At 40.3% G+C, this 25,649-nt stretch overlaps 1 protein-coding gene and 1 long non-coding RNA gene across 3 annotated transcripts in view; one reads left to right on the top strand and one right to left on the bottom strand.

The window, feature by feature from the left end:
* Nucleotides 1–10,333, top strand: part of LOC129763184 (uncharacterized) — a 36,223-nt gene extending 25,890 nt beyond the window's left edge. Inside the window, exon 3 of the mRNA XM_055762008.1 lies at nucleotides 9,469–10,333. Coding sequence (XP_055617983.1) covers nucleotides 9,469–10,026 — 558 coding nt within the window. The 3' untranslated portion in view covers nucleotides 10,027–10,333. The remainder of the gene's footprint in view (nucleotides 1–9,468) is intronic.
* On the bottom strand, nucleotides 4,658–5,904 carry LOC129763185 (uncharacterized). 2 transcript variants are annotated; one of them, XR_008740823.1, is made up of 3 exons: nucleotides 5,625–5,904; nucleotides 5,132–5,568; nucleotides 4,658–5,075 (listed from the first exon to the last, which is right to left on the bottom strand). It is a non-coding gene; the product is annotated as an uncharacterized LOC129763185 (long non-coding RNA). The 2 variants fall into 2 exon arrangements; XR_008740822.1 differs by lacking the exon at nucleotides 5,625–5,904 and having other exon boundaries at nucleotides 5,132–5,602.
* Nucleotides 10,334–25,649: the final 15,316 nt, after the last annotated feature.

The raw sequence follows: 25,649 nt of genomic DNA, 5'->3' as shown, positions 1-25,649 counted from the left end.
TTGTTAACACTAGGTTTACGCGTCATTTTGACACGTTCCGAATTTTATAAGGAAAATTACAAAAATCGGCTGAAATTATATTCCATAATATTACACATATTACACTTTTATACATTTATCAAGTTAAATATATAAGGTACACCAAGTTGAAATTCGGGGTAAATTAAAACGGAAATCATAAATTTACTAGGAATGATGGATTCTCGTGATAAAAATAAATATAGTAAACATTATCTTCCAGTCCAAGGTTACCACGACATCGAACACGTTGTTTGGTCGTGCGAGCTGTATCTTGTCGCCAGATCGAATTTAGTAGTCACCCTTCGGGCCCGAGGAAGGCAGCCCAATGTGCCGGTGAGAGACGTGTTGGCTCGGTTAGACCTTGATTACATGTCCCAAATATATGTATTCCTTAAAGCTATCGATCTTCGTGTGTGATTGTCCTTATACCCTTAGTTTTTCCTTTTCCTTTTCCTTTGTGAGAGATCGGATCCCTTCTTAAGAATAAGATGAATTGTAAATACATATTAGATATAAGATAGGTTTAAGAATTGAGTGTGATGAGTGTGATTGAGAGTGTGAGTGTGATCATTGTCAACATATCCTCATATCCCCTCCTTTTCCTGAAGAAAATATGTCACCCTTCTAAACTCGAGTTGACCGCGAGTAATCGGTTTCCTATATTATTAACATTAGAATTAAAGAAAAATGTATATATACTAGTAACAATACAGTAAGGAGTTCGGCTCCTTTAAACCTATGTAACTGAGCCTGTAAAAATAAACGATTTAAACAAAAAAAAATTATCTTCCAGCCAACATCCATTACCAGAATATTTGAATGTTTTGACGCAATCCGCGCCTTTGTTTACATTTCCTTGTTCCGTGATATCAAAACAAACATTTTTGTGCGCTGACTAAATCAGTTCAAAAAAAAAAATGTATTTTTTTTCAAAAATATCGCCAAAATTGAACGTCAGGTAATTGTGCAACTTACCTCGTGGAGTATCGATGAAAGAGTGTGAGAATGATGTGAGGAGGAGTAGATATTCGGCTCGTGTCTATGTGTGAGTGTGCGTTGAAGCGTTACCCGTTTAACGGCTACATACTGTTGCGCTAATGGTGGTGGGTAATGGTACTAACCCGTCACAGGTTAAGCGCTATGTTAAGCTCTATTGACATCGCGTTTGATATGCCACACAGTAATCAAATAGGGATAATCAAGGGTAGTGGTTGTGCAAACTAAACTGAAAAATCTTTTTCCGTATAGCTATGAGCATTTAAACTCACCACATGTTTTTTTTCAACACTGGAGTAAGTTAAAACCAATGAAATCAACTATTTTTAAACATTGCTGCAAATGCCAGATGTTATTTGTAGGTGATTGCTGTGTGAATGAATGATACATTAAAAAAATAAGAATCATTCATACACCCAGGTTTTTTTTACGCGGGGGATACGTACCTCGTAAAAAAACCGCGTAAAAAAAACCGCGTTAATTGGAAAATCCGCGTAAAAAAACCGCGTTAATTGGAAAATCCGCGTAAAAAAAACCGCGTTGATTCGAAAATCCGCGTAAAAAAACGGTGTTAATTGGATAATCCGCGTTAATTGGAAACTCCCCGTAAAGAAAAAAGTCACAGGAGGGTTGTATCCAAGACACGACCGCATAGTTGACGTAGGATTCCGTTAGGCTATCTGCTGCATGCTGATTTTGGATAAATTGTAAAACTCTTCGATTTTATTTATATTCCATCTAGCATAAGTTCTATTCAGCTCATTGAAATATCATTCTTCAATCTACCTTCGATGATTTGGGAACACGATGCTACATGCCTCAAGGCGAATTTCAATTGAGCGAACAGCACCCAATACGATATATAGAGCATATGTGGAATCACTTTTTCGAATACTCCTTCATTTTTCCAATTTTGCTTGTCGCATGAACTTTCGTTGGGAGAAAAAAAAATTGTTTCATATTTCAAGTCATTTTAACACAATAGCTACCATATACAATTTTACGCTTACAGTTCTGCTAAAAGTTTCAAAATACATGATCGGTCATTGATATGAAATTTCACGAAGCAACCAACATAAAAGTTCCAAATTTTAATTTTATTTATATTCCATCTAGCATAAGTTCTATTCAGCTCATTGAAACATCATTCTTCAATCTACCTATCGATATATTCTTATTGGAACGAAAATAACAAAAAAAAACTCGTTCATCACTCCGAACTTATCCGCCAGCACGTATGCAATCAGCAATGCCCACGCTAGTTACAATGAGCACTATCCATTTGTGCGCGTCGTTAGTTAAACTATCGACCACGAGGGTATTTACATGCTGATTTCCCCCAGACACCTTGGATTTGAAATCTCTGTTAGGGAATACATGTCGGTGAAAATAAAAGCTCCCCCTACTTTCATGTATCTGCGATGCCGATTTCCTCCAGGCAGCTTGATTTAGATGTCTCTGTTAGGGACCCGCCGCATGTGTCGTCAATTTCGACCAATCAGAAGTGGGTATTTCCGTTAGGATAGGGGTTGAGATTTTTCAATTGTTCGATAGTTAGTTTCATGACATATATTATTTTAGCCAATGTAAAAAAATGTTATAGAGTGCCGGAATTGAATGACGCAAAAATCTGATCAATCCATCATAAAATGACTGAGCAATAAGCATTTGAAATTGGACAATTTTCACGGTGCGCTCGATTTTCGATTTTCAATTTGTACCCCAATATGTTCCCGAAAGACGTAATCCTACGTCAAAAAGGTCACATAAAAATTCTCTTGAGAATCGTGATGGGGTGCGGCATACGCTCTGAGGGAGCTTGAAAGGGAGAGATATGAACTGAGAGAGAGAAGTGATGTTGCTCAGGTTTACGCGCAAAAATCGGAAAATCCGAGAAAAAACCGCGTTAATTGGAAAATCCGCGTAAAAAAAAATCGCGTTAATTGGAAAATCCGCGTAAAAAAACCGCGTTAATTCGAAAATCCGCGTAAAAAAAACTCGTAAAAAAAACCGCGTAAAAAACCTGGGTGTATTTCGTTTCTCAGTATGTCCTACATGATTTATGAATATACAGACATGATCGAGAGGGCCTGGCCGGGTAAGGGAGTAAAAAGTGCCCCCAAAAAATCACCAGCTGTATGGAAAATATTGTATAGGGTACTAAATAAAATATTTTGGCAGTAGTACCATATATTTGAGTCCTTATATGGTACTTATATGGTGCGCCTTTTCTTTTCTTCTTTCTTTCTCTTCTTTTTTTTTAAGCCATTCTCAATAGCTTTGAGACAAAAATATGTTAAAAAAAACTGAAAGTACATCTTATCAAGGTGTATCGATCAATATTTTGTAACGAAATCTCATCTACATATGGGCTGATAGTCCTCATGTGAGATGCTTCGCCTCTCACACTTCTCACTTGCCTACTCGGCCAGCTCACGAGCCGCCATTGAACAGGAAATGAAACGTATGTATAGGTAAATATTGGTTAATGTCACACGCACACGAATAATCTCTCTCTCTCTCTCTCGCACTCACCTTGCTCAGTCCGGACTATCCTAATATGGCTGACTGGCCAACGGCGCGGCTGCTCCTCTCCTCTTCGCTCTTCTCCCTCGCTCCTTCCCTCAGATGTGCTCCTATTCTTTACTCCTTCCCGCCTATCCGTGATCTCTTCCAGCGAACACACTTTTGTCGACCTATAGCCAGCATCCAACCGCCGCTCTTCTCTCCGCACTATTTCTGCCTGTATTCACTCTTTCTTTTCTGTTCTCTCACCGGAAGCGACTGCTTTCCCACCCTTCATTCCTTTTCACTTCTCTTCGAATTCACTTTCTATCATTTCTCTTTTATCCTTCTCACTGCTCACAGCGCTTATTTTTCTTTTCCAGCCTTTATTTCTAGTCACTTTTTTTTTTCTTTTTCTCTATTCACTCGCCGGAAGTTGCCGGCTCACTCACCAACTCATTTCCAGCCATCTTGCTTCTTTACACAGGGCACCGCGTGTGCCGTGATTTCTTCACAAGTGCCGACCAGCACCAGCACACCAAAAATTGCGCGGCTTAATTTGCCGCTTGAGCCAGCCACTTATCCGCCAATCCACCCTTCAGCCACGTGCCACTTCCACTCCATATTGCACTCGCATTTTGCGAAAATACCACAAATCTTCAGCAATTGATCGAAGGCGCTAATTTCCGCCACCACACAATTCTTCTACCGCCAGGTATTCCGTGTCTCCCCTAGCAATTCAGGCTGCGTCGGATCACCACCAAAAGCTGAATACTTCAACAAAAAGGACGCTTCTATCTCCCGTCTTGGAGAAGAAAAAACACAGACGACCGTTGACTCAACCCGTCTACTCACGCCGGTGGTGACAGAGCAAGTCCCCCGATCGAGTACCGCCGCGTGCCGCTGCTACTCTTGCTGGTTCCTACCCACATTCCGTTTTGCCTGCCAAGATCGGGTCGATGAAATGTCAACAATCGACCTCAAATGCTGCCACCTTGCAATCGAGTTATCGACCTTTCATATGCATTCATCGAACAACTTGACACCACTTTTTCACCAACATGTGCAAGGCGTCGACCTGCTTGCTGCTTGTTTGTATTGGTTTGTTATTGAAAATGAAAAGGAAATACATTGATCGATTTTAATCATTTTATTGAAAAAAAATAATAAAAATCCATGTATAATAAAAATAAGGTATATAATGGAATCGGTGCATCCGGGTTGTCTGGATTGACGATTCAAATCCGACTGAGTACATTGATGAATACCTCCTTGCCCTTGATGACACAGATATGTGGCTGAGGAGGATTCTTCAATGTGCGTGAAGCACGGGATCTCCGATGGGGAAAATTGCTCGAAATACTATCGATGGCCAGGTCCTGCTGCTGTTACTGTTGATGCTGTTCCCCGGAATAGCACCCTGGACTTAAAGGATACTGCTGCGGGAAAGCTGATGCTGTTGGCTGGCGTGACAGAAGTGGAAATAAGCAATGTGGTGATGAGGGAAATCATCTTTCTCACTCGCCGATTGATTGAGTCGGATGTATTCATAGCTGAAACAAAATAAAATGATTAGTAAGTGAAAAGCAGAAATGAATTCCCTACTCACCAGTTGTAGGATCCGGATAAAAATGCGAACATTAAAATATCATGCGATTACGTTCGCTTACCTCGCCTATTTTCATTCTACTATAAAACGGAATCAGTGCATTCGGGTTCCTCCGGGTGGTAATTCAGCTGAGCAAGTTGATAAATACCTCCTTGTCGTTGAGTTTTCGTGTCTGAAGAGGATTTTTGAATGTGCGCGAAGCACGGAACCTCTAATGGGGAAAGTTCTTCGCAATACAATACCATGGTCAAATTCTGCTGCTGCTGCTGTTGATGCTGTCCCCCGGCATTGCCAACAGGGGTTGGAGGTTACTGCTGTAGGAAAACGGATGTTGTTGGCTGCTGTGATAGAAGTGGAAATCCGCACTGTGGTGATGGGAGAAATCATCTTTCTCACTTACCGATTGATGGAAGCAAACGAGTCAAATGTATTCAAAGCTGATAAGACAAGATAAAATAATTAATTAAAAAGCCGAAATATATTTCATACTCACCAGTTGTATGATCCATTTGTTTTTGTTTGAGATGACAGTTTAGCGGAGTGGAAAAAAGAACCACCAGTGATGCCATTTGGTTTGTTTAATTATTCAGTATTTTCGACTAACGAACTATCCGCGTTGACGATATTGGGGAATAGGCATGACAGTATGGATTTGCAGAAGGAATGAATACACTTTTAAAATGAAAATTATGAATGAACATGATTTTTCCTTAATCAAATTAGTACTCTATGTAAGTGAAAATCATCATTGCCTGCAAGTGGTGAAAAAACGTCATAAAAAATATGTTTTGAGATAATTTTATATTATAATGACAAGTTTTTTTGAGAATATCTGAACGTCTATAGAAAATAATTCAAATTAGGGTCATGACAACGTACTTTAAGTAGAAAAAATTATGCCAAGAAAAAAATTTCATACAAACTTTAGCAAATATAAACTGATTCGGGCCGACTAATATGATAGAGAATAGTTTGCCTCATACAAACTAATGCCGTATCCAGATGTCGATACCTAATCGTCGTCATCGTGAATAGGTAACAGCGTTACGGTCTTTGTTAGGTCGATGTTTTTTTCGTCGATTGGATTGTGGGCGTCATCGTGAATAGGTAACAGCGTTACGGTCGTTGTTAGGTCGATGTTTTTTTCGTCGATTGGATTGTGGGTAGTATTGGTGCGAGCAATCGATTTTGTTCTCACTTTGCTTCGCTGTGCCGCATACATCTCTATTTTCGGTTTGCCTTCCTGTCGCGCTGTTCTCGCAAGCGTGGTGCGGTTGTCGCATGAGAGGAGCATATAGAAAATTTGCGTGCTTTTGCGTGTGACATAATATTGTTGCAGCACATTTAACTAATGATGCTACAATTTTCAAACAATTTCTTCATCAAAAAATCAAATATCACAAACCACGAATACAATAAAATAATCGATTTCAAGAAAATAAAAATAATAATGCAGACGATGAAGAAAATTATGTTTGTGTCTCGCAATGCTCTTAAAAATTCAGGAAAAAAATTACGCCACATGTAGAAAAAAGACACATACTACGCATTTAAATAAAAATTAGAGCAGAGGTCTCAAAGTTATCTTTTTTTCAAAATTTCGAAATGTCAGAAAATATATAAAAAATGTTTGTACTGCATATCCAAATGTTTTTTTTATTATTAGATTTTTTATGAAAAAAAATGTTTGAAGATATTTACCGATACACCTTAGTAAGATGTACTTTCAGTATTTTTTAAATTTTTTTGTCACAAACGCAAAGGAACATTTTTCAGCATAGATCCTGTGGTGTACCATATAAGGACTCGAATATATGGTACTACTACCAAAATGTTTTATTAAGTACCCTATACAATATTTAACATTCATCTGGTGATTTGATTTAAGGCCCTTTTTTACTCCCTTACCCAGCTAGACCCTTTGGAAATATAAAAAAATTGTACCGCGCAACACTGGAAAAAATCTGAAAAAATCACAAATATCTAGGAAAGTCACATTTAAAGATGAATTAAAGTAGTAGTACTAAATCTCTAAATTAATTTTTTTTTTCAAAATTTCAATATATTTTTAGTACTTCAATTTTTGATGAAATTTTGTTTTGATAATTTTTCTTGATACACCGTAAAGAGTTGCACATTCAGTAGTTTTTTTCAAATTTTTATCTCGAAGCTTCTGAGAATGGCGTGGAATAAACGAAAAAGTACGTTTTTCACTATAGATCCTATGTTAAACTGCGCCAATGTTAAATACCAGAAACTTTTTCAATTTGACGAGCATTCACGTTGTGTTAGAGTCGTTTCCATGGTTCTGAAATTGGAATATATAAGAGCTGAAAAATGAATTCCGTACCGGTATAATTTTTCTTGATACCCGTCACAGCATCAGCAAACGAGCATGTGCAGTGGACAAAAATTGGATGCCTAAAAAGTATTGATGGTTCGTTCGCAATTTTTGCGCTTCGATTCCTTGTTTTTAAAGTTCTCACTATACCTCACTCCTTGACAACTGTCGAGCGATTTTTTTCAGAACAAAAATAAGCTATTTTGAGATCATATATCGTGGCAGAATCATAAAAACTATGAGGTATCCTCAAGCACACGAATGAATTGAAAATTTAAATGTGGTATTTATAGCAAAAACCTGAATATTTTCTATGCTAATAGAATAGATTTTTCTCTACAACGAATGTTTTCGATGGTAGAAAAAATACAGATGGGAAAGGTTTTTTACCCCTCTGGTTCAGGTGAAAATGTGGCAACACTGCTCAGACCTTCTGTGATCCACCATGATTGCGTAAGGTTTAAGACCATCTGCATCCTGCTCGATATCACGTCGTCGAACTTGCCACGTACCGTTATGACTAGATCATCGGCAAAGCCCACGACCTCGAAGTCTGTGACCAGAGGAGGGATGATGGAGCTCCTCCTTGTGAACAACCCTTTGTTGCAATCACATATATCGACGGCCCTCCCAGCTTCGAGGTGATTTGTCTATGTGTGAGCATGCCAGGGAACCATTCGACTATATAGTCATCGAAGTGTCTTCTTCTCATAGCCAGTGTCATTGATAGATAAGAAGCATTATTGAAAGCACCTTCGATGTCAAGAAACGCGCATAGTACGGTTTCTTTTGACAAGGGAGATTGTTGATTTGCCTGATTGCCTGACTGTTGATTTGTCTGATTGGATAATGGACATTTAGACATGAATACAGACTTCATGTATTTACTAGCTGACCCGCAAACTTCGTCCCGCCCAAAATTTATTTTTCGTTATCCCATCCACGTTTTCTTACTAAGCGCACGACCATGGGTTCAATCGCAGAACTGTTTATTGATTGATCTTCTAATCGACCCTGTTGGATTTACCTTTTACTAAAAAAATATCCTAGTACTTCTACCAAAATTCATCATTATAATATCAAATTATTTTCAGACACAATTCTCGTTCAAGATTTTTCATCCACTTGAAAATAACATGTTTTTTCGTTACATGGAATAAATGTTTGACACAGGAAATATGATAGAATGAAGACAGCCCTAAATCGGACAATTCTATTCTCGCGTTTTTCTCTTATCAACATATTCTGCGATCCATTTTTATTTATATAGGTAGAAGACGATATAGGAGTGCGTTTTATCACATTAAAATCCATTTCCACCTTCGTACACAAGTGAATTGAATTTTTCTAATTTTTCCATTTTCTTCAGAGTTTTCCGAAAATTTTCCATTGTCATGTTTGGTTGAAATATGTGTATTATTTTTATGGAACCACCTCTCCTTTCCAGAGGAGGAAGGAGCGTCATACCATCATAGAAACATTTCTCGTACCCGAAAACCCTCACATCCCAAATATGGCTTCATTTGCTTGATTAGTTGTCGAGTTTTGAGCGGGACGAAGTTTGCCGGGTCAGCTAGTGTAAAAATAAAATGTATATCCGAGGCAGTAAATGTGTGTTTGAAACAATAAAAAAAGAACTGTCAAACATGGTCCGGTCTTACTTAACACCGACCACATGTGCAGTGTCCTCTTGTGCTTCACAAGTAAACGAATTTTTTTCGTATAATACCATATCTAACTATTAATTTTATTTTTCTGATAATTTTTATTATGTTTTTTGTATTACAAACCAATAAATCAAATACCGATATAATAAACTAACTTATTATGGTCCATAGGGAAAAATATTTCCCATGAAATTATATAAAACCTATACGCCCTGCTTTGTCATAAAAAGGTTAATCACCAATTGTACTCTGCGGAAATTTACACAAAATTTGTGCATTTTCATTCGTAATGAAAGATTTCTAATAAATGTTATTCTTTTTCATTTTAGACACAAACCATATTTGGGGCTTCAATCAAGGATTTTCTCAACAACTGGCATAACACTGGTATCACACACGTTCAGTGGCTTCATTCGGATCTCGGCGAACCCAAGAAATACTCAAATGATTCATTCAGCCAACTACTGAAAGAGCTTTCGATGAAGGAACTCGTGGAAGTGCATAAAGCGTTCTATCAGTTAATGAAGGAATCATTTCGCCGATATATTCGAATTGCGAAAGCTATAGAACGCATGAAAGAAGACATGCAAGACCCGAAATATGCTATACGATATGAGAGGAGTCGACTGGAGCTGCTGAACCTCATTCGTGAGGAGGTTAGAAAAAACCTCAAACAAGTTCTTTGTGAAATCTATGAATGTGTACTTAAAATTGACCAAAATTTCGTACAGCAAGTTCTGGACGAGGACGAGAGAATAGATATAAAATATGATTACACAGACGAAACTAGCCGGCATTTACGTGACGGTTTCATCTATGGCGATCTTGTAGTAACGTTGGATCATATTTTACAGTTTATGAGAATTTACGAAAAAATGGCAGTTTGAATAAAGCCACGGATATGGTTTAGAGGTAGCGAAATGTTATCTATTCTAACTGTAACCTTTTTGCTGCCACTTACTGGACAAATCTAGAGTTTGAAGGCACTTTTGCAACCACGCTTAAAGCAATTTTGTGATTATTTCCAGTTTTAAAAACTCTTTTTTTATGTTTTAATCCTTAGACCAAATATACAAATTACTCATTGTAGTATTTTTGTACATAACTTATTCAAACGTAGTATTAAATCAAAAGCTTCAAAAGCCATTAAAAGATAGCATTTAGTAACTAATTTATATTTAAGCCCCGGAAGATCCTCGCCAACTTGTTTTAATTCTATGTATAACAATTTTATTGTAGTCATGTGTAGTTATATTTATTTATTGATAATCTTCTTAAGTTATTTAATTTATTCAATTTAATTTATGTACAAAGTGATGCGAAAACTGATACAATGAATCAATTTTAAGTCTGGTGACTTAGTGGAGTGAACCAGGACTGGTAGGAAATTATTAAAAACCTTTGTTAGAATGAAAATGTAAAATGTAAAACATTCACGTTGGAAGCCAAAGAGAGATAAAATAGGCAAAAGTTTGGTACATGGTTTGGAACGAAAATATAAACGAAAGTTGTATTACATCTTTGAACAATGATCCGAAAAATCCAACAGCCAATCCTAAGGCATAGAATTGTTTTGCATATAGGTAGCACTATCATCTTTCGTCAAACGGACGTAATAACCTCCAAATTCTCAAATGATGGTCATTAACATCATTTGAGGATTTGAACCTAGGCAATATATGGTTCCAGTTCAAATAATCGATTTGATGCATTCTGAGTTCAATATGCAGCCATTCCATGTGAAACCGATATAGTGGTTCTCAAATTTTCGCCGGAGTGGTAATTTTGTATTTTATCTCAAAACATTAGACCCGTTGTGGTGGATTAACGCCGGAAGAAACGAATACGAATGGATTTGCTATCAGAATAAACTTTATTTCTCTAAGAATTTTGCGTGTTACGTTTTCTACTTGTCGCTACTAATAAATCCAAATTCTCTCTGACGCTTTCAATTACAAGGTAGGATATGTCTGAGGTGAACACGTTTTCAGAAACCAAAGTGTGTTGATATGACGTGTCCACAGGCGCTCCCATTTACGCCAAGATTCGTTTACGATGTCCGGTTGGCGTGACTAGTGTTCGCGAATCATCATAAGGGTGATTGGAAATGTCCTCCTCACAAATAAATGCTGTTTTTAATCGATCTACAATTATTTTTTTGCTTTTTGCCTGCAATTAGAATTTCGAAGTGTTTTTCTCCACGTATGAAACCTTCATAAGGTTTTTGCAGCGGACGCTTCACCGCGTCGGTTCGAACGAAAACCTGATCACATGTACGCAGATCCTTGTGAATGAATATTTTGGGTTTCATGTGATGATTTGGTTTGGGTGATCGAAGATCTGCAAATGTGTCATGCAAGGTTTTGACAAGTTCGAATCGATTGATTGACCCAACAGGTGGATCGAAGAACTATCCGGGAACTCGTAATGGTTGGCCATACAGCAGTTCAGCTGAAGAGCACTTGAAATCTTCTCGGAACGCTGTTCTTTATCCAAGTAACACTAACGGCAATTCGTCGCACAAGCGATTTGGGCTTTTACACATTAAAACTGATTTCAATGTACGGTGGAACCTTTCTACCATTCCATTTGATTGAGGATGATACGCTGTTGTTCGAATGTGATGAGCTCCCATGATGTACTTCGTTTCCCGAAATAACTCGGATTCGAACTGACGCCCTTGATCCGTAGTAATCGTTTCAGGTATGCCAAGTCGTGAGATCCAATGCTGCGTCAATGCTCTAGCAACAGTAGGTGCGGTTATGATATGTCAGGCAAAGGTATGGCTTCTGGCCAACGAGTAAACCGATACACAACAGTTAAAAGATAAAGATTCTCCTTCGATGGAGGCAAAGAACCAACAAGGTCTACTTGAATATGACGGAATCTGCATTTCGGAGGGTCGAAGGAGCCTAATGGTGAAACGTTTTCTGTTTTAAATCGAAACACCGCGGTAGACTGAACTGGAAACATTTGAAATGTGAATCGGTTCTATTTTGAGCGTTGAAGAATTCATTAGTTTTTTAAGCTCCTGGTTGTCAATCATTGTAACAATCTCGATTCGGAATAAATAAAGCATCGGCAACTGTATTATCCATTGCACTGAAATGGGGAATATCTGTGGTGAACAATGAAATGTATCGCAAAAGCCTACTAGAAGAAATGGTGCCCATAGCGCTGGTAAGCGGCTTATGGTCGGTAAATATAACGAATATTCTACCTTCCAGAAAATAACGGAAATATTTGACTGCAATTTTCATAGCTGTCAACTCACGTCCAAAAGTTGAAAAAAAAAGTTTCTTTTGCGCTTCTGAGAACTTTTCCGAATAAAATCCGAGTGGTTGCCAGGAAACTCCAGAACTAACTTGAAGAACGGCCCCAGCTGCAGTGTTAGAAGCATCAATCAACAACGCTAACGTTTTGTTCGAATCTGGATAATGTAGCAACACAGACTCTGCCAGAGATTTTTCACAACGATCAAAAGCTAACAATGTATTTTCATCTCAATGTAATTTTCTATTATCATTCTTCCTATTATCAGGAATAAGTTTTCGAAGCTCCAGTTGCAGATCAACTGCCTTGGGTACAAACCGTTTCATTAATAAGAGCAAGAAACCGTCGAAGCTCCTTGACTGTATTCGGTAATGCATAATTGAAACCACTTGAACTTGAAACCACTTGAACTCTAGATGGCAGCGGACTGATTCCGTCTTGGTTGATCAAGTTTCCCAGAAATTCAACTTCGCTTTGTGCGAATTTACTCTTCGACACGTTTATGACTAGGCCATATTTTCGTAACCGCTCAAAAACATTATGAACATGTTCATGTTCTTTCACTGATGATAACGCGATGCAGATGTCGTCAATAAAAACTAATACGAAGTCTAGTTCCCCTGATATATTGTTCATAAATCTCTGAAATGTCTGGCTAGCGTTACAGAGACCGAATTGCATTTTGTGAATTCCAAAAGGCCAAATGGCGTGATAACTGCAGTCTCCGACAGGAATCTGGTGATATGCTCTCTCTAAATCAATAGTAGTGAATATTTTTTTACCTTGCAGCGAATTCAACAGATCGAGCGCATGTGGAACCGGGTATCGATCCGAAACAGTCACCTTATTCAACTTCCGATAATCTCCATCGAATCTCCATTGGCTATCCTTCTCAGGCACACAATGAAGTGGACTAGCCAAACTGGTACTCGATGGGCGCAGATTCCTAACTCCATCATCATCGACAACTCCTCATTGGCAGCGGGCTCTGGACGCTACTGGCGGGCCTTTGGTGATGTTGTGGTGCGTAACATCGTGTTGAGCCTCGTTTCGCATTGTTGCTGGTAGTGTAACCTGACGGAACCCTGATAAAGGGTTGTGGAACGGATGGTTCATGTTAATAGTAGTTATACTGTGAAAGGTCGTGGTCATCACATCACCTGTCGATCGCAGATTTGTCGTTGAATCGATGAGAATTTTATTACGCAAATCCAAAGTGCGTCAATCAGCACCAATTAGCTAAGCCATGCGCTAGTCAGCTATCAGAAAATTCCACGTTAATTTTCGCCGTAGGCCGTAGTCTATTGACACGAACTTGGTCTAATAAGTCTTATTCGATGTTCCATTTGCAGCGTGCAACAGAAATGAAATTGGCCCGTTGAATTTGTCTTTTCTTGTGGCGAGTATAATAGAAACATCGGATCCGGTATCTACATTCCGGGTAATGAGAGGGCTGACTCATTAGCAAAGGTAGGTGCAATTGAAGGCGATATTTATCAGCGTCAAATCGCCTTCAATGTATTTTATTCTTTAGTCCGCAAAAATACCATCGCTAACTGGCAACGCAAGTGGAATGAAGATGAATTGGGCCGGTGGTTTCACTCGATTATCCCTAAGGTTAGCCTCAAACCGTGGTTCAAAAGTCTAGACTTGAGTCGGGACTTTATTCGCACCTTCTCCCGACTAATGTCCAATCACTGTTCGTTAGACGCGTTACTCTTTCGTTTCAATCTGGCCGGTAGCAATCTCTGCATTTGTGGCCGAGGTTACCACGACATCGAACACGTTGTTTGGTCGTGTGAGGTGTATCTTGTTGCCAGATCGAATTTAGAAAACTCCCTTCGGGCTAGAGGAAGGCAGCCCAATGTGCCGGTGAGAGATGTGTTGGCTCGGTTAGACCTTGATTACATGTCCCATATATATGTTTTCCTTAAAGCTATAGATCTTCGTGTGTGATTGTCCCTACATCCTTATACCCTCCTTTCTTTCCTTAGCGGGTAATTCGTCCCCTTGCTATAAACAGTAGAATAAGTTGAAATGTAAATACACTATAGATATACGAATAGATTTAAAAAATGAGTGTTCATCAACATTGTTACAATTTCCTTATATCCCATCCTTCTCCTAAAAATATGTCACCCTCCTAAACTCGAGTACACCGCGAGTAATCGGTTTTCCACCTTACTAACCATAGATCTAAGAAAATTGTTTATATATATATATATATATATATATAGCTTTAAAATTATATTTAAGAATTCGGCTCCTTTAAACTTAAGTAACTGAGCCTGTAAAAATAAACGAATTAATATAATAATAATCGGATCCGGTATGTACAAGAAAACGATACCCGCTGGTTTTATCAAATATCATAAGTCGTCCATTCGAGAAGGATTTGCTCACTCCTGTCGAATCGGGTGAGCGCCGGCTTAGTTTTTTGAAACATGAAATTGACACGGTTGCTGACAACGTTCAGCTTGCTGTCCATACTTCCGGTAGTACCAACACAGTTCGGTTGTCATATTGTTTTGCTTTTTGCTTCAAGCGCCGGACCTCCATGCTGAGCACTTCCATTTGCTCCCTCAAGCCCCTCATTTGACAGACGAGACAGACGTGACCTGAGGAAATTCGGTCAATTTGTCTGCCATTTCCGCCAACTTGGGAAGCGTCACATCGCTAATAGTCAAAACAGGGCGAATGTGTTAAGGCATCCGTTTTTTTTTTTATTCAAAATATATATTTTTATTAAGGCTGATATGGCGTCAACCTGACGGGGCCGGGAGTTCAATATTTCGACAATTTTTGTCTTATAACTATGTTAATAATATGTAACCGATTACTCGCGGTTGGCTCGAGGTTAGTATTACAAGTGTTTTCGTAATTGTGATGTTGTTGTCTCCAATGCTCTGTACGTGTACCCGGATACTTCCTGTTGGGATGCAGCTGACAATTAATCCGCAACGCCCTCCTAGTCTGTACCCCATATCTAGCGTGGTGCGTCTTCTCGACTCGAGGAATCCAGGATAGAATGGTCACTAGCCGGCACAAACATCAGCTCGTTGTCATGAGCGGCACAACCTTTGGCTCTTGTTGAATGATCAGTGGACTGCACAACCTTTGGCCCGTGTATCTGTAAAGAGTGTGTGTATGTATTGCCGCGACTAAGTAAAAGTTTATAGATCGGATAGGAGGGATATGAAACAGGGAAACGACGAAGAAAACATCATTAAACGTTGACATCGGCGTTTCTGAAGAACAGATATAGATGAAGCGGAAGATCAGGATCACGGCTACCTAAGATATCCAAGACGGGGATATCCGATTGTCTGCCAAAGCATCCGTTGTAGGAAAAGTATTTTGAGAAGTTAATCAGCGAAAGTCCGAACCGAGAAATCAAACGCTCTTTGATTTTCTTGTACTTATCATGTTGCGGTGGATTGGATACCAGGTCGGTGATGAGGCATATCACCGATTGTTCTAGCTTTGCCACAATAAGATAGAATTTAGTACGTTTACGTTTGTCAAAATAAACTGTGCCTCCGCTTGCGCGAACCACATTTCTGGTTCTGCTTGCCAGAACTCCGGAAGCTTCACGGAAACAACGGCTGGTGCTCCAGCAGGTTCGATTGTTCCAGAAATTCCACCATTGCTTGGTGGTGTTGACATTGTAGTTTTAAGTTAGGACGAGGAAGCGGTTTGAAAAATTTCGATGTTCTATCGCGACTCTTGCTCGAATCGATTGAGCGTACGAACGGAACTCACGTCGCGGTCTCCAATGTGGTGGATTACGCCGGAAGAAACGATTACGAATGGATTCTGATAACAAATTTCTCTTTATTTCTCTAAGAATTTCGTGTGTTACGTTTTCTACGTGTCGCTACTAATAAGCCCAAATTCTCTCTGACGCTTTCAATTACAAGGTAGTATATGCTTGAGGTGAGGCGTTTTCAGAATCCAAGGTATGTCGATATGACGTGTCCATTTTTGGGGAAAAATGAAAAAAAAAGATTTTTTGGACCACGGATTAACTTTGAAAAATCATATCTAAAAACCAAAAAAAATAGCATCTCTGATATCGAAATATGTTATGTAAAAAGTCCTTAGCTTTCCAAAATAAAATATAAAAAATATAGCGCTCTCTAGACCAAAGCCATGAAAATAATAGAAAACTACTACAATCTATAAATACACAAATTAAATCCATTGTTTTTGATGTTCAATATTTTTCAATGAAAGGCTAGTTCAATAGTAGCTTCAATTTGATATGTCGATTATCTAAATCGGTTGAGTAGTCAAAAGTTTTGAATTTTTGAGAAAAGTCATTTTTGGGAAAAAGTGGAAAAATTGATTTTGTTAACATTAACTTATAACATTAATTTATTAACAATATATTTTCATTATTATTATTTGATTAACAGAGTTACTCAGTACTCAGAATTAACCAGTGATAAATCATGATGAAAAATAAGAAATTTTCAGCAGTTGCTAGTGACAACCGATTACACCAGGTCAGCTTTGGAAAACAGTCTTTCTTTAACTGTTTCCAGACTAGGATTGGGCGATCTTTAGAAAAAGATCGACGGGTCTGATCGATTTTCTTAACGACGTAGGAATCGATTCACTAATTATCGGCACCAAAGAATCGATATTTGAAAAATCGAATGTACTTTTTTTCCAATTTGTTTACTCGCTCTATAAGTGTTGTCTTTTCTTTAAACATAGGATAAACATTTTCTATAAATAATGAGTTGACAACTGGAAATAAGCGTTAACTAGAGCTCTGGTCCTCACATGTTCCTACCTCACGCCTCCGCGAGTCATGCTACCAGCCGAAACATGGAGACATCTGGTGGCATGCCTGGACAATGTTGTCAATCCGCCAATAACAAAGTGAGGGGGTGCAACGCGAACGTTGGCGCGGTAAGACTATAGTAAGGCGGTAGAGGGAATGCTTCGTCAAACCCGAGCGTCTGTTTTCTCCAGGTTAGGGGCTGCTGAATCGCCGTCCTCGTATCAGTGTGGGACTCTAAATAGTACTGGCACGACGAGACAGGGGGTTGGTCGCAGGCCTTGCACGTAAAAAAGAGCATCGGCATGGACAAACTCGACGAAAACGGACTATGGATTGGAAACTCTCAACTTCCAAGGAAGCACTCGAGCCTATTGAAGAGCCGTACGTTTAGGGATGGTCACACCATCTACCAAAGTTGCGGCAACACACACGAGCTGGGCACAGCTTTCTTAGTGATGGGCGAGATGCGAAAGCGGGAGATTGGGTGGTGGCCAATTAGTCCTCGATTGTGCCGGTTGAGAATTAAGAGCCGATTCTTCAACATTAGCATCATCAACGTGCATAGCCCACACATGGGATGTACCAATGATGACAAGGAAGAATTTTACGCGTAGTTAGAACGTGAATACGATCACTCCCCAAAACAGGATATTAAGTTCGTCATCGGGGATTTCAACACACAAGTTGATCAGGAGGAGGAATACAAACCGGTAATTGGGGGCTTCAGCGCACACCAGCTGACCAACGAAATGGCCCTAAGACTTATCGACTTCGCCGCCTCCATGAACATGGCCATTCGTAGTAACTTCTTCCATCATAAACTCCTACACAAGTACACCTGGAGGTCACCTAATCAGACAGAAACACAAATCGACCACTGCCGGCACTTCTCAGATATCATCGACGTCAGATCCTATCGGAGCGCTAACGTTGACTCGGATCACTACCTGGTGATGGTGAAGATGCGCCCAAAACTCGCCGTGGTGACCAACATTCGGTACCGACGTCCGCCACGGTTAAATCTCGCGCGGCTGAAGCAGCCTGATGTCGCCGGAATTTACGTGCATTCGCTCGAAGCTGCGCTGCCGGAAGAGGACGAGCTGAACTAAGCTCCTCTCGAGGGCTGTTGGAAAACCATTAAAACAGCCATCAACAGTGTAGCAGAGAACATACTCTGGCACGTGGAACGTATTCAGCGGAACGAGTGGTTTGACGATGAATGCAGAAGGGTTATGGATGAGGAGAACGCTGCGCGGGCGGCTAAGTTGCGCAGTGCCACTCGTCAGAACGTGGAATGAAATCGACAGAAAAAGATGCAACGTACCCAAATCTTCCGGGAGAAAAAGCGCTGCCTGGAGGAGGCGGAGTATGCAGAGTTGGTTTTTGTTGTGCCGCGAGCAGAAATGTGTCGGGATAAGAATGGGTGTATTCTAACGGACGATCGTGAAGTGACGGAAAGGTGGAAGCAGCACTTCGACGAACACCTGAATGGTGGAGCAGAGGACCATGGCGGCGGGGAAAGCAATTTCGTCGGTGGGACAAGCGTGGAGGAGGTGTCAGCTCCAACGATAAGCGAAGTTAAGGACGCTATCAACCAGCTGAAAAACAATAAATCCGCTGGGAAGGATGACATCGGAGCGGAGCTTATTAAGATGGCCATTTGTCTGCACCGGCTGATTGTGTGAATTTGGGATGCAGAACAACTGCCGGAGGAGTGGAAGGATGGGGTAATCTGCCCGATCTACAAAAAAGGGCGACAAGCTGGACTGTGGGAACTATCGTGCAATCACCGTCCTCAATGCTACCTACAAAGTGCTATCTCAAATTATTTTCCGCCAACTATCACCAATTGCGAACAGATTTGTGGGAAGTTATCAGGCCGGCTTCGTTGAAGGACGGTTAACGACAGACCAAATTTTTACGTTGCCGCAGATCCTCCAGAAAGGCCATGAATACAGACTCCCCACGCACCATCTGTTCATTGATTTCAAAGCAGCGTTTGACCATCAACCGCGAAGAGTTATGGAAAATTATGGACGAAAACGGTTTTCCCGGGAAGCTGAGCTAATTAAAGCTACGATGGTTGGTACGCAATGCTGCGTGCGAATTTCGGGTGGACTGTCGAGTTCATTCGTATCCCACAAGGAACTTCGGTCTCTCTTGCTTGCTATTCAACATAGTGTTACAGGGTGTTATGAACAGAGCGGATATAAACACGACAGGCACGATTTTCAACAAATCTAATCTGCTTTGCTGATGACATGGATATTGTCGGCAGAATATGGCTGAAGCGTACACTAGACTAAAACACGAAGCAATGAAGATTGTATTGAAGATAAATGCGTCCAAAACGAAGTACATGCTGGCAGGCGGAACCGAGGCCGACCGACGCCGCTTAGGCGGTAGTGTGACCATTGACGGCGATGAGTTCGAGGTTGTTGACGTGTTCGTCTACCTTGGCCCATTGGTGACGGCGAACAATGACAACAGCCGCGAGATTCGGAGGCACATTATAAGCGGAAGTCGTGCCTACTATGGGCTTCAAAAGCAATTGCGGTCGAACAGACTGAGCCAAAGTACAAAGTGTATACTGTACAAGCCGCTTATTAGACCAGATGTTCTCTACGGGCATGAAACATGGACAATGCTCAAGGAGGACCTGCGAGTACTCGGAGTTTTCGAAAGACGAGTACTAAGAACGATTTTCGACGGCGTGCAGGAGAACGGAGTATGGAGGCAATAAAGTGTGTTTCAGTTAGCATTTGGTCACTTATTTTTATACAGTCCAGTGCCCCTAGTTTTCACATGGAGAAACTATTGACAGCGTTTTTATTCGGATGGTTTATTTATATAGTAGTGAAAATTCCATCAAGAATGAAGGACACATTCCAAAGTAATCGACAATGAAACGCAAAAGGCGGAAAAAAATTCTGCACACTCACATTCATAACCCGACGTTGTCAGGAGAAAAGATCGCAAAATTCTTGAAATTTTAATAATCGACTGTAAATGCCGTACTCAAACGTTACCGGGAGACCCTTACGTTGGATCGGATGAAACTAATCAGGCGTAGAAGTGGAACATATGATCGGAATCTACGAGCAAAGACGATTCGAGCAGCCCACAACGATCCTAGGCTATATTTGGCGAAAAAAGTTCACGGCGAGCCACAGTACAGTTCGCCGAATTTGTATGCGAGAAAGCTTGCGATCGCATCATGCCAGTAAACGCCTCCTGAAACAAAACCTAGTTGCTAGAACCCGTACCCGTGTACGAGCAAGTGTTGATCAAGGATGTATTTTAACGGTCGATGAAACATACGTAAAAATGGGTTTCGGGCAAATAGTCTTACCTTACCTAGCGTAAAGGGGGTGTTGCTGGTAGGTTCAAATTTGTTTACGCGATAAATTTGCCCATAAGTTGATGATTTGGAAAGGGATCTGTAGTTTTGGAGAGAAAACAAAGGTTTTCATCACAGGGGCAACTATGAATGGAAAAATTTTACAATGAGTAGTGTCTTCAGAACAGGATTTGATCATTCATTCGATCACACAAAAGTCCGGCGAATTTCTGGCCTGGCTTGGCAAGCTGCCACTACAGGATGTCGCCAAGTGGTATAAGGAGAACAAGATCGATTTCATTGAAATAAAAACTATCAATCCACCAAATTGTCCGGATTTTCGTTCCATCAAGTGATATTTAGCAATTATCAAAGGTAAACTGAAGAAATGTGGCATCAAAGAACCAGCTCAAATGGAAAAGTGGTGGAACAAGATAGCAAATACGGTTACCAGCAGTGCTGTGCAGAAAATTGAGAGTGGTATCACACGAAAAGTTCGAAAATTCATCCGTACAGCTGACGAATGATTTTCATTTTTTTCCTAACATTTCATTGAAAAACCTACAAAACGATTTCCTTTCCATATTTGTATGTTATTTTTATACTGAGAAATGTTCTACTTTATGCGACCAAATTCGAACTGAAACAGACTTTAACTCTAAAACACCGCACAGCATGAAGGGGCGCCGAGGCGTATCGAAAAACTGAAGTTTTCCTTAACATGTCCGTCTTACCCCTATCTCCCCTACATAAAACCGATAATCTCTTTTTTTTATCCCATTTATTTATTTAAGGCTCATTAGCATTTCAGCTGTAACAGAGCCGAATTTTAATCGTGTACATGTCACATGGTTATCATATCTATAATTAGCACATTACACAGTTGCCGTTCGCCAGTATTCCTTCTTTACCATTACATATGGTACATTCACACAGTAGCCTTTTAGGCGTAAGATTATTCTTTCTGTTCTTCCATTATCCAGTTGGACCACCGGACAGCGGAGACAGTTGATTGATCATTATTGAGTTATTTATAGAACAGCAGCCCGATGTGTCTTGCAGAGCAGAGCAGTTGTATGGTTGAATCGATCTTATTTCGACCGTGGATCGATCTCCATCGCTGATGATTGTTGCGTGGACGTAGCTATTCTGTAACAACACAAAGATGGTCAATGAGGGCCCTGAGTTTTGAACTCACGATCGATCGCTTACTAAGCGAACGCGCAACCAATGTGGCTACGGAGATCCCCAAAAATAATCTCTTATGTTTTCCAAAACTTTTTTTTCCAGTTTAGTATACTGGTTTTCGAAATAATTGGCCAAATGTTTTATAAAAATGTGTTTTTTCATGTTTTTACTGAAATTAAAACAAGCCGAAAAATAGAACATTTTCATCGATGCAGGTATAAAGGAAATGTAGTGTGGGGGGATATGAACAAGTCAATAATATACGAAGCGTAGAAGTTTATCGCTCGCGAGAGGAATGATTTCGCTATCTCTCAATGTTTGTGCGTTCATTGACTGAAATAGCACAAAAAGAGAAAGCAATATAAAAAAGAGTCCAATATTCTTCCCTTCACTTTCCATCATGCATTGGATGTGATTATGGATGTGACTGTCCATTTCAACCACACCAGTGCAGTTATTCCAATAATTCAAATTTACCACTTACGAATGAATTTACTTTGAATTTTTCGGGGTTAATAAATAGATAATTAAATGCGACTTATATTCATCGTAAAATCGATCCATTTTACTCTCATGTAGTGATAAGAAAATAAATAAAATGGTCACATTTCTGCTTCATGTTTAAAATACAAAAAAAAAAAAATCTCCAATTAAGACGTTGAAAAATTGAGTGTACAGTTCAAGTTTTTTTTCAAACGAAAATTGAAATAAGTTCAGAAATGTCTTCAGGGAGTTATGCCGGGATGTGGACGTCAATCCATGGGGCAATACCTACCGAGCGGTGATGGCGAAACTCAGGGGCCCAACGACATCCTCCGGAATGTGTCCCGAAAAACTAAAAATTATCGTGGAAGGGTTATTCCCGTAGCAGGACCCGACGACCAGATAGAGAAAATGGATTTGATAACACTGAACGCAGGCAGGTGTCGAACGATGAGCTAGTTGAAGTTATGAAGCGTCTCAAAACGAAGAAAGCGCCTGGAATCCCTAATGTAGCTTTAAAAACGGCAGTCCTAGTATTCCCTGATATTTTCAGTACAGCAATAAGTGTCTAGACGAATGCTACTTTCCGGATTTCCATTTGCCTGCTGGACACTCTTGTGAAAACTTCTGGAGAGAATCATCCTCTTACAGGCTGACGGAATGCACGGAGGGAGCTCGTGGACTGTCCGATAGTCAGTTTGGATTTCGGAAGGGGAGATCTACGGTATTTGCATAGTGGTCGAAAAAGCCATTAAAGCATCCAAACAGAGGAAACCGATACTGCGCAGTGATAACGATCGACGTTAAGAACGCGTTAAATAGTGTCAGCTAGGAGTCCATCGCGACTACGCTCCACACGCGATGAGAGTCCCAAAAGAAAGTTTTTTTTTTGAAAAGCTCGACGTTTCATTAAAAGAAGAAGAGAAGTCAGAGATTATTCAAAGTACTGTCCGTCGCTAACTACAACTTTCTCCCATCTTTCTGGTAGCATACGGATTCCACGCTGTATTTTTTGGTATCGTCATAGGAGGAAAGTCGCTGCTCATCCAGGCCATGTGTCATCGACCGGAACTAATGGTAATCGGAGGGAACGGCGGGTGGGGTAAGATTTCCCATTTGATGTTCTCCAGGTGGTTTTTGACGCCAATTGCAATATGGGGCTGAGCGTTGTCATGTTGCAGAATCACCTCGTCGTGTCTATCGGCGTATTGCGACCTCTTGTCCTTCTGGGCTCAAATGCATCAATTGTTATCGGTAAGGCTCTCCTGTGATAGTTCATTTGGTTTGAGTAGCTCATAATAAATGTCTTCGAACTGAATATTCGGTTTTGCGATTGATTTTGGCTGGCCGGGCTTAACCCAAGCTTTTGACGTAGGACTACGTCTTTCATTTCTATACCGGGGTGTAAAACCAAAGTTTCGAGAACGAAAGCGTTACGCCGGAGACCGAGATTTTGAGCGTTAATAGCTCTTAAACAACTGAACGAAATGGTATGATAAACACTTCATTTGAAAGATAAAATGTCTACGTGTCATATACTTGTTACTTTTTCATCCAAAAACTTGTTTCAATAGTCTTAAAATTGCTTTCAAAACAGGCTATTGAAATCAAAAATCGGTATATAAGCGAGCGCCGCTCGTAAACCCACTCAGTTATGATTGAACAGCGATTGGAGCATGTTGTCGCTGTTGTAGTGAAGCTAATTTCGTTTATCATGAAAGCGCTGATGAACGGTGTCACCAAGAGCCTGTTTGTGCACCTAAGGCCAAAAGGGAATCCATCAGGAGGAGAGTGATGCCACGGTTCCGCTTGAAACATCGAAGCAGCCGCCACACACACACACACACACACATACACGCGCGGAATTCTCGTTGCTATCATAGTTGCTTAAAAATAATCTGCCAGTTCCCCTGGGAATTGAAAAATACATTCATGCGAAATAGTTTATTTTAATGTTTTCTATCCATATAACACTGTGATCAAATACATTTGGTTTTGTTATTTTTCAATCAATCGCAATTAACAGGAAAGCTTCTGAATATTTTTTTCCCCATCAGTGGAAATTTTCGTATCCAATATTGGATGCATAACATGAAAAACGGAAAATGTTTCACATCGCGAAAATCAAGTCATTTTCGAGCGATTATTTGCTTTCTACTCATACAATGCTGCGACCAAATACATTTCGTTTTGGATTTTTTCAATCAAGTGCGATCAACGTAGGACCACGTCTTTCGGCAATTTATTAGAGGTGCAATGAATCTTTAAGAATTCCCACTCTACGCGCACTGGCAAACAATGTTTACTCAACAATTTCTCAAACTAGAAATGGGTGTTGTGAGAAAGGATTAGCGAACGCGAAAACGACAAACGGGAGAAAGATACGTTTGGAGGTTGAAGGAAATTGGCAGAAAACTTCTTCATTCTATCATTCAAATAATGTGATTCATACCACATCGTTTTGCCAGAAAGAGATTATCGGTAACGAATTATTTCGAAACCACGATTTTCGCTAAATGCTCCTTTCAGTTCGGCCTGTAGAAAACTTTTCTGTACTCTAATCCATCAAATTTGGAGCCCTGAAAAGGACCGTTGATTATATGCTAAGCTAATAGCACGCTCTCCTCGAATACGATGGGCCAGCTGGATGTCCTTGGGCATGATGTGACGCGTTTTGCATGGATAGCACACAAATTGGTATCTTCGAACAAGCCTCCTGCAGCGTCATAGCCGCGGAACTTTGGAAGCGCAAGTCGGTTTTGAAGTCCTGAGCAATTCCACGAACCAAATGCTGCAAAGGTAGCTTTCGGATCAGCAATCGGTCGACTTCCGATAGCGATGAATTTCACGCAAAGTTCCCGGTCGATAGCGATGTGGCTTCTCCACCTATCCTGCTACTGGTGCGCTTATCCGAGCTGACTTCGTTTGCCTTACCACCGAATGACTAACGAGCTGTCTGCGAAAGACTAACGAGCTCGAGTCCTCACGAAGCGAGAGTAGAGTAAGAAATGAACGAAAGCAAAGGAAGCGTCATTTTATAAACCATAAAAGTATAGAATCTAAATCCCACCCTTATTATATTCGTGAGTATACAGTAAGCTTATACAATAAAGAGGGTGGGGTTTACATTCGATTCTTTTATGTTTTATAAAATGACACTTCCCTTGCTTTCGTTCATTCCTTACTCTACTCTCGCACCGTGAGGACTCGTTTCATCGGGACTAAGCAGACAGCTCGTTAGTCTTTCGGTGGTAAGGCACCACGAAAGCAGCTCGGATAAGCGCATCAGCCGCAGGAAGCGTGAAGAAGCCACATCGCTATCGACCGAGAACTTCGCATGAAATTCGTCGCTATCAGAAGTCGACCGAATTGCTGATCCGCAAGCTACCTTTGCAGCATTTGGTTCGTGGAATTGCTCAGGACTTCAAAACCGA

The sequence above is a fragment of the Toxorhynchites rutilus genome, chromosome 1 (genome assembly GCF_029784135.1).
Source record: "Toxorhynchites rutilus septentrionalis strain SRP chromosome 1, ASM2978413v1, whole genome shotgun sequence".
Classification (NCBI taxonomy): Eukaryota; Metazoa; Arthropoda; class Insecta; order Diptera; family Culicidae; genus Toxorhynchites; species Toxorhynchites rutilus.
The sequence above is the reverse complement of the archived record's forward strand: the minus strand, read 5'-3'. Positions and strand labels throughout refer to the sequence as shown.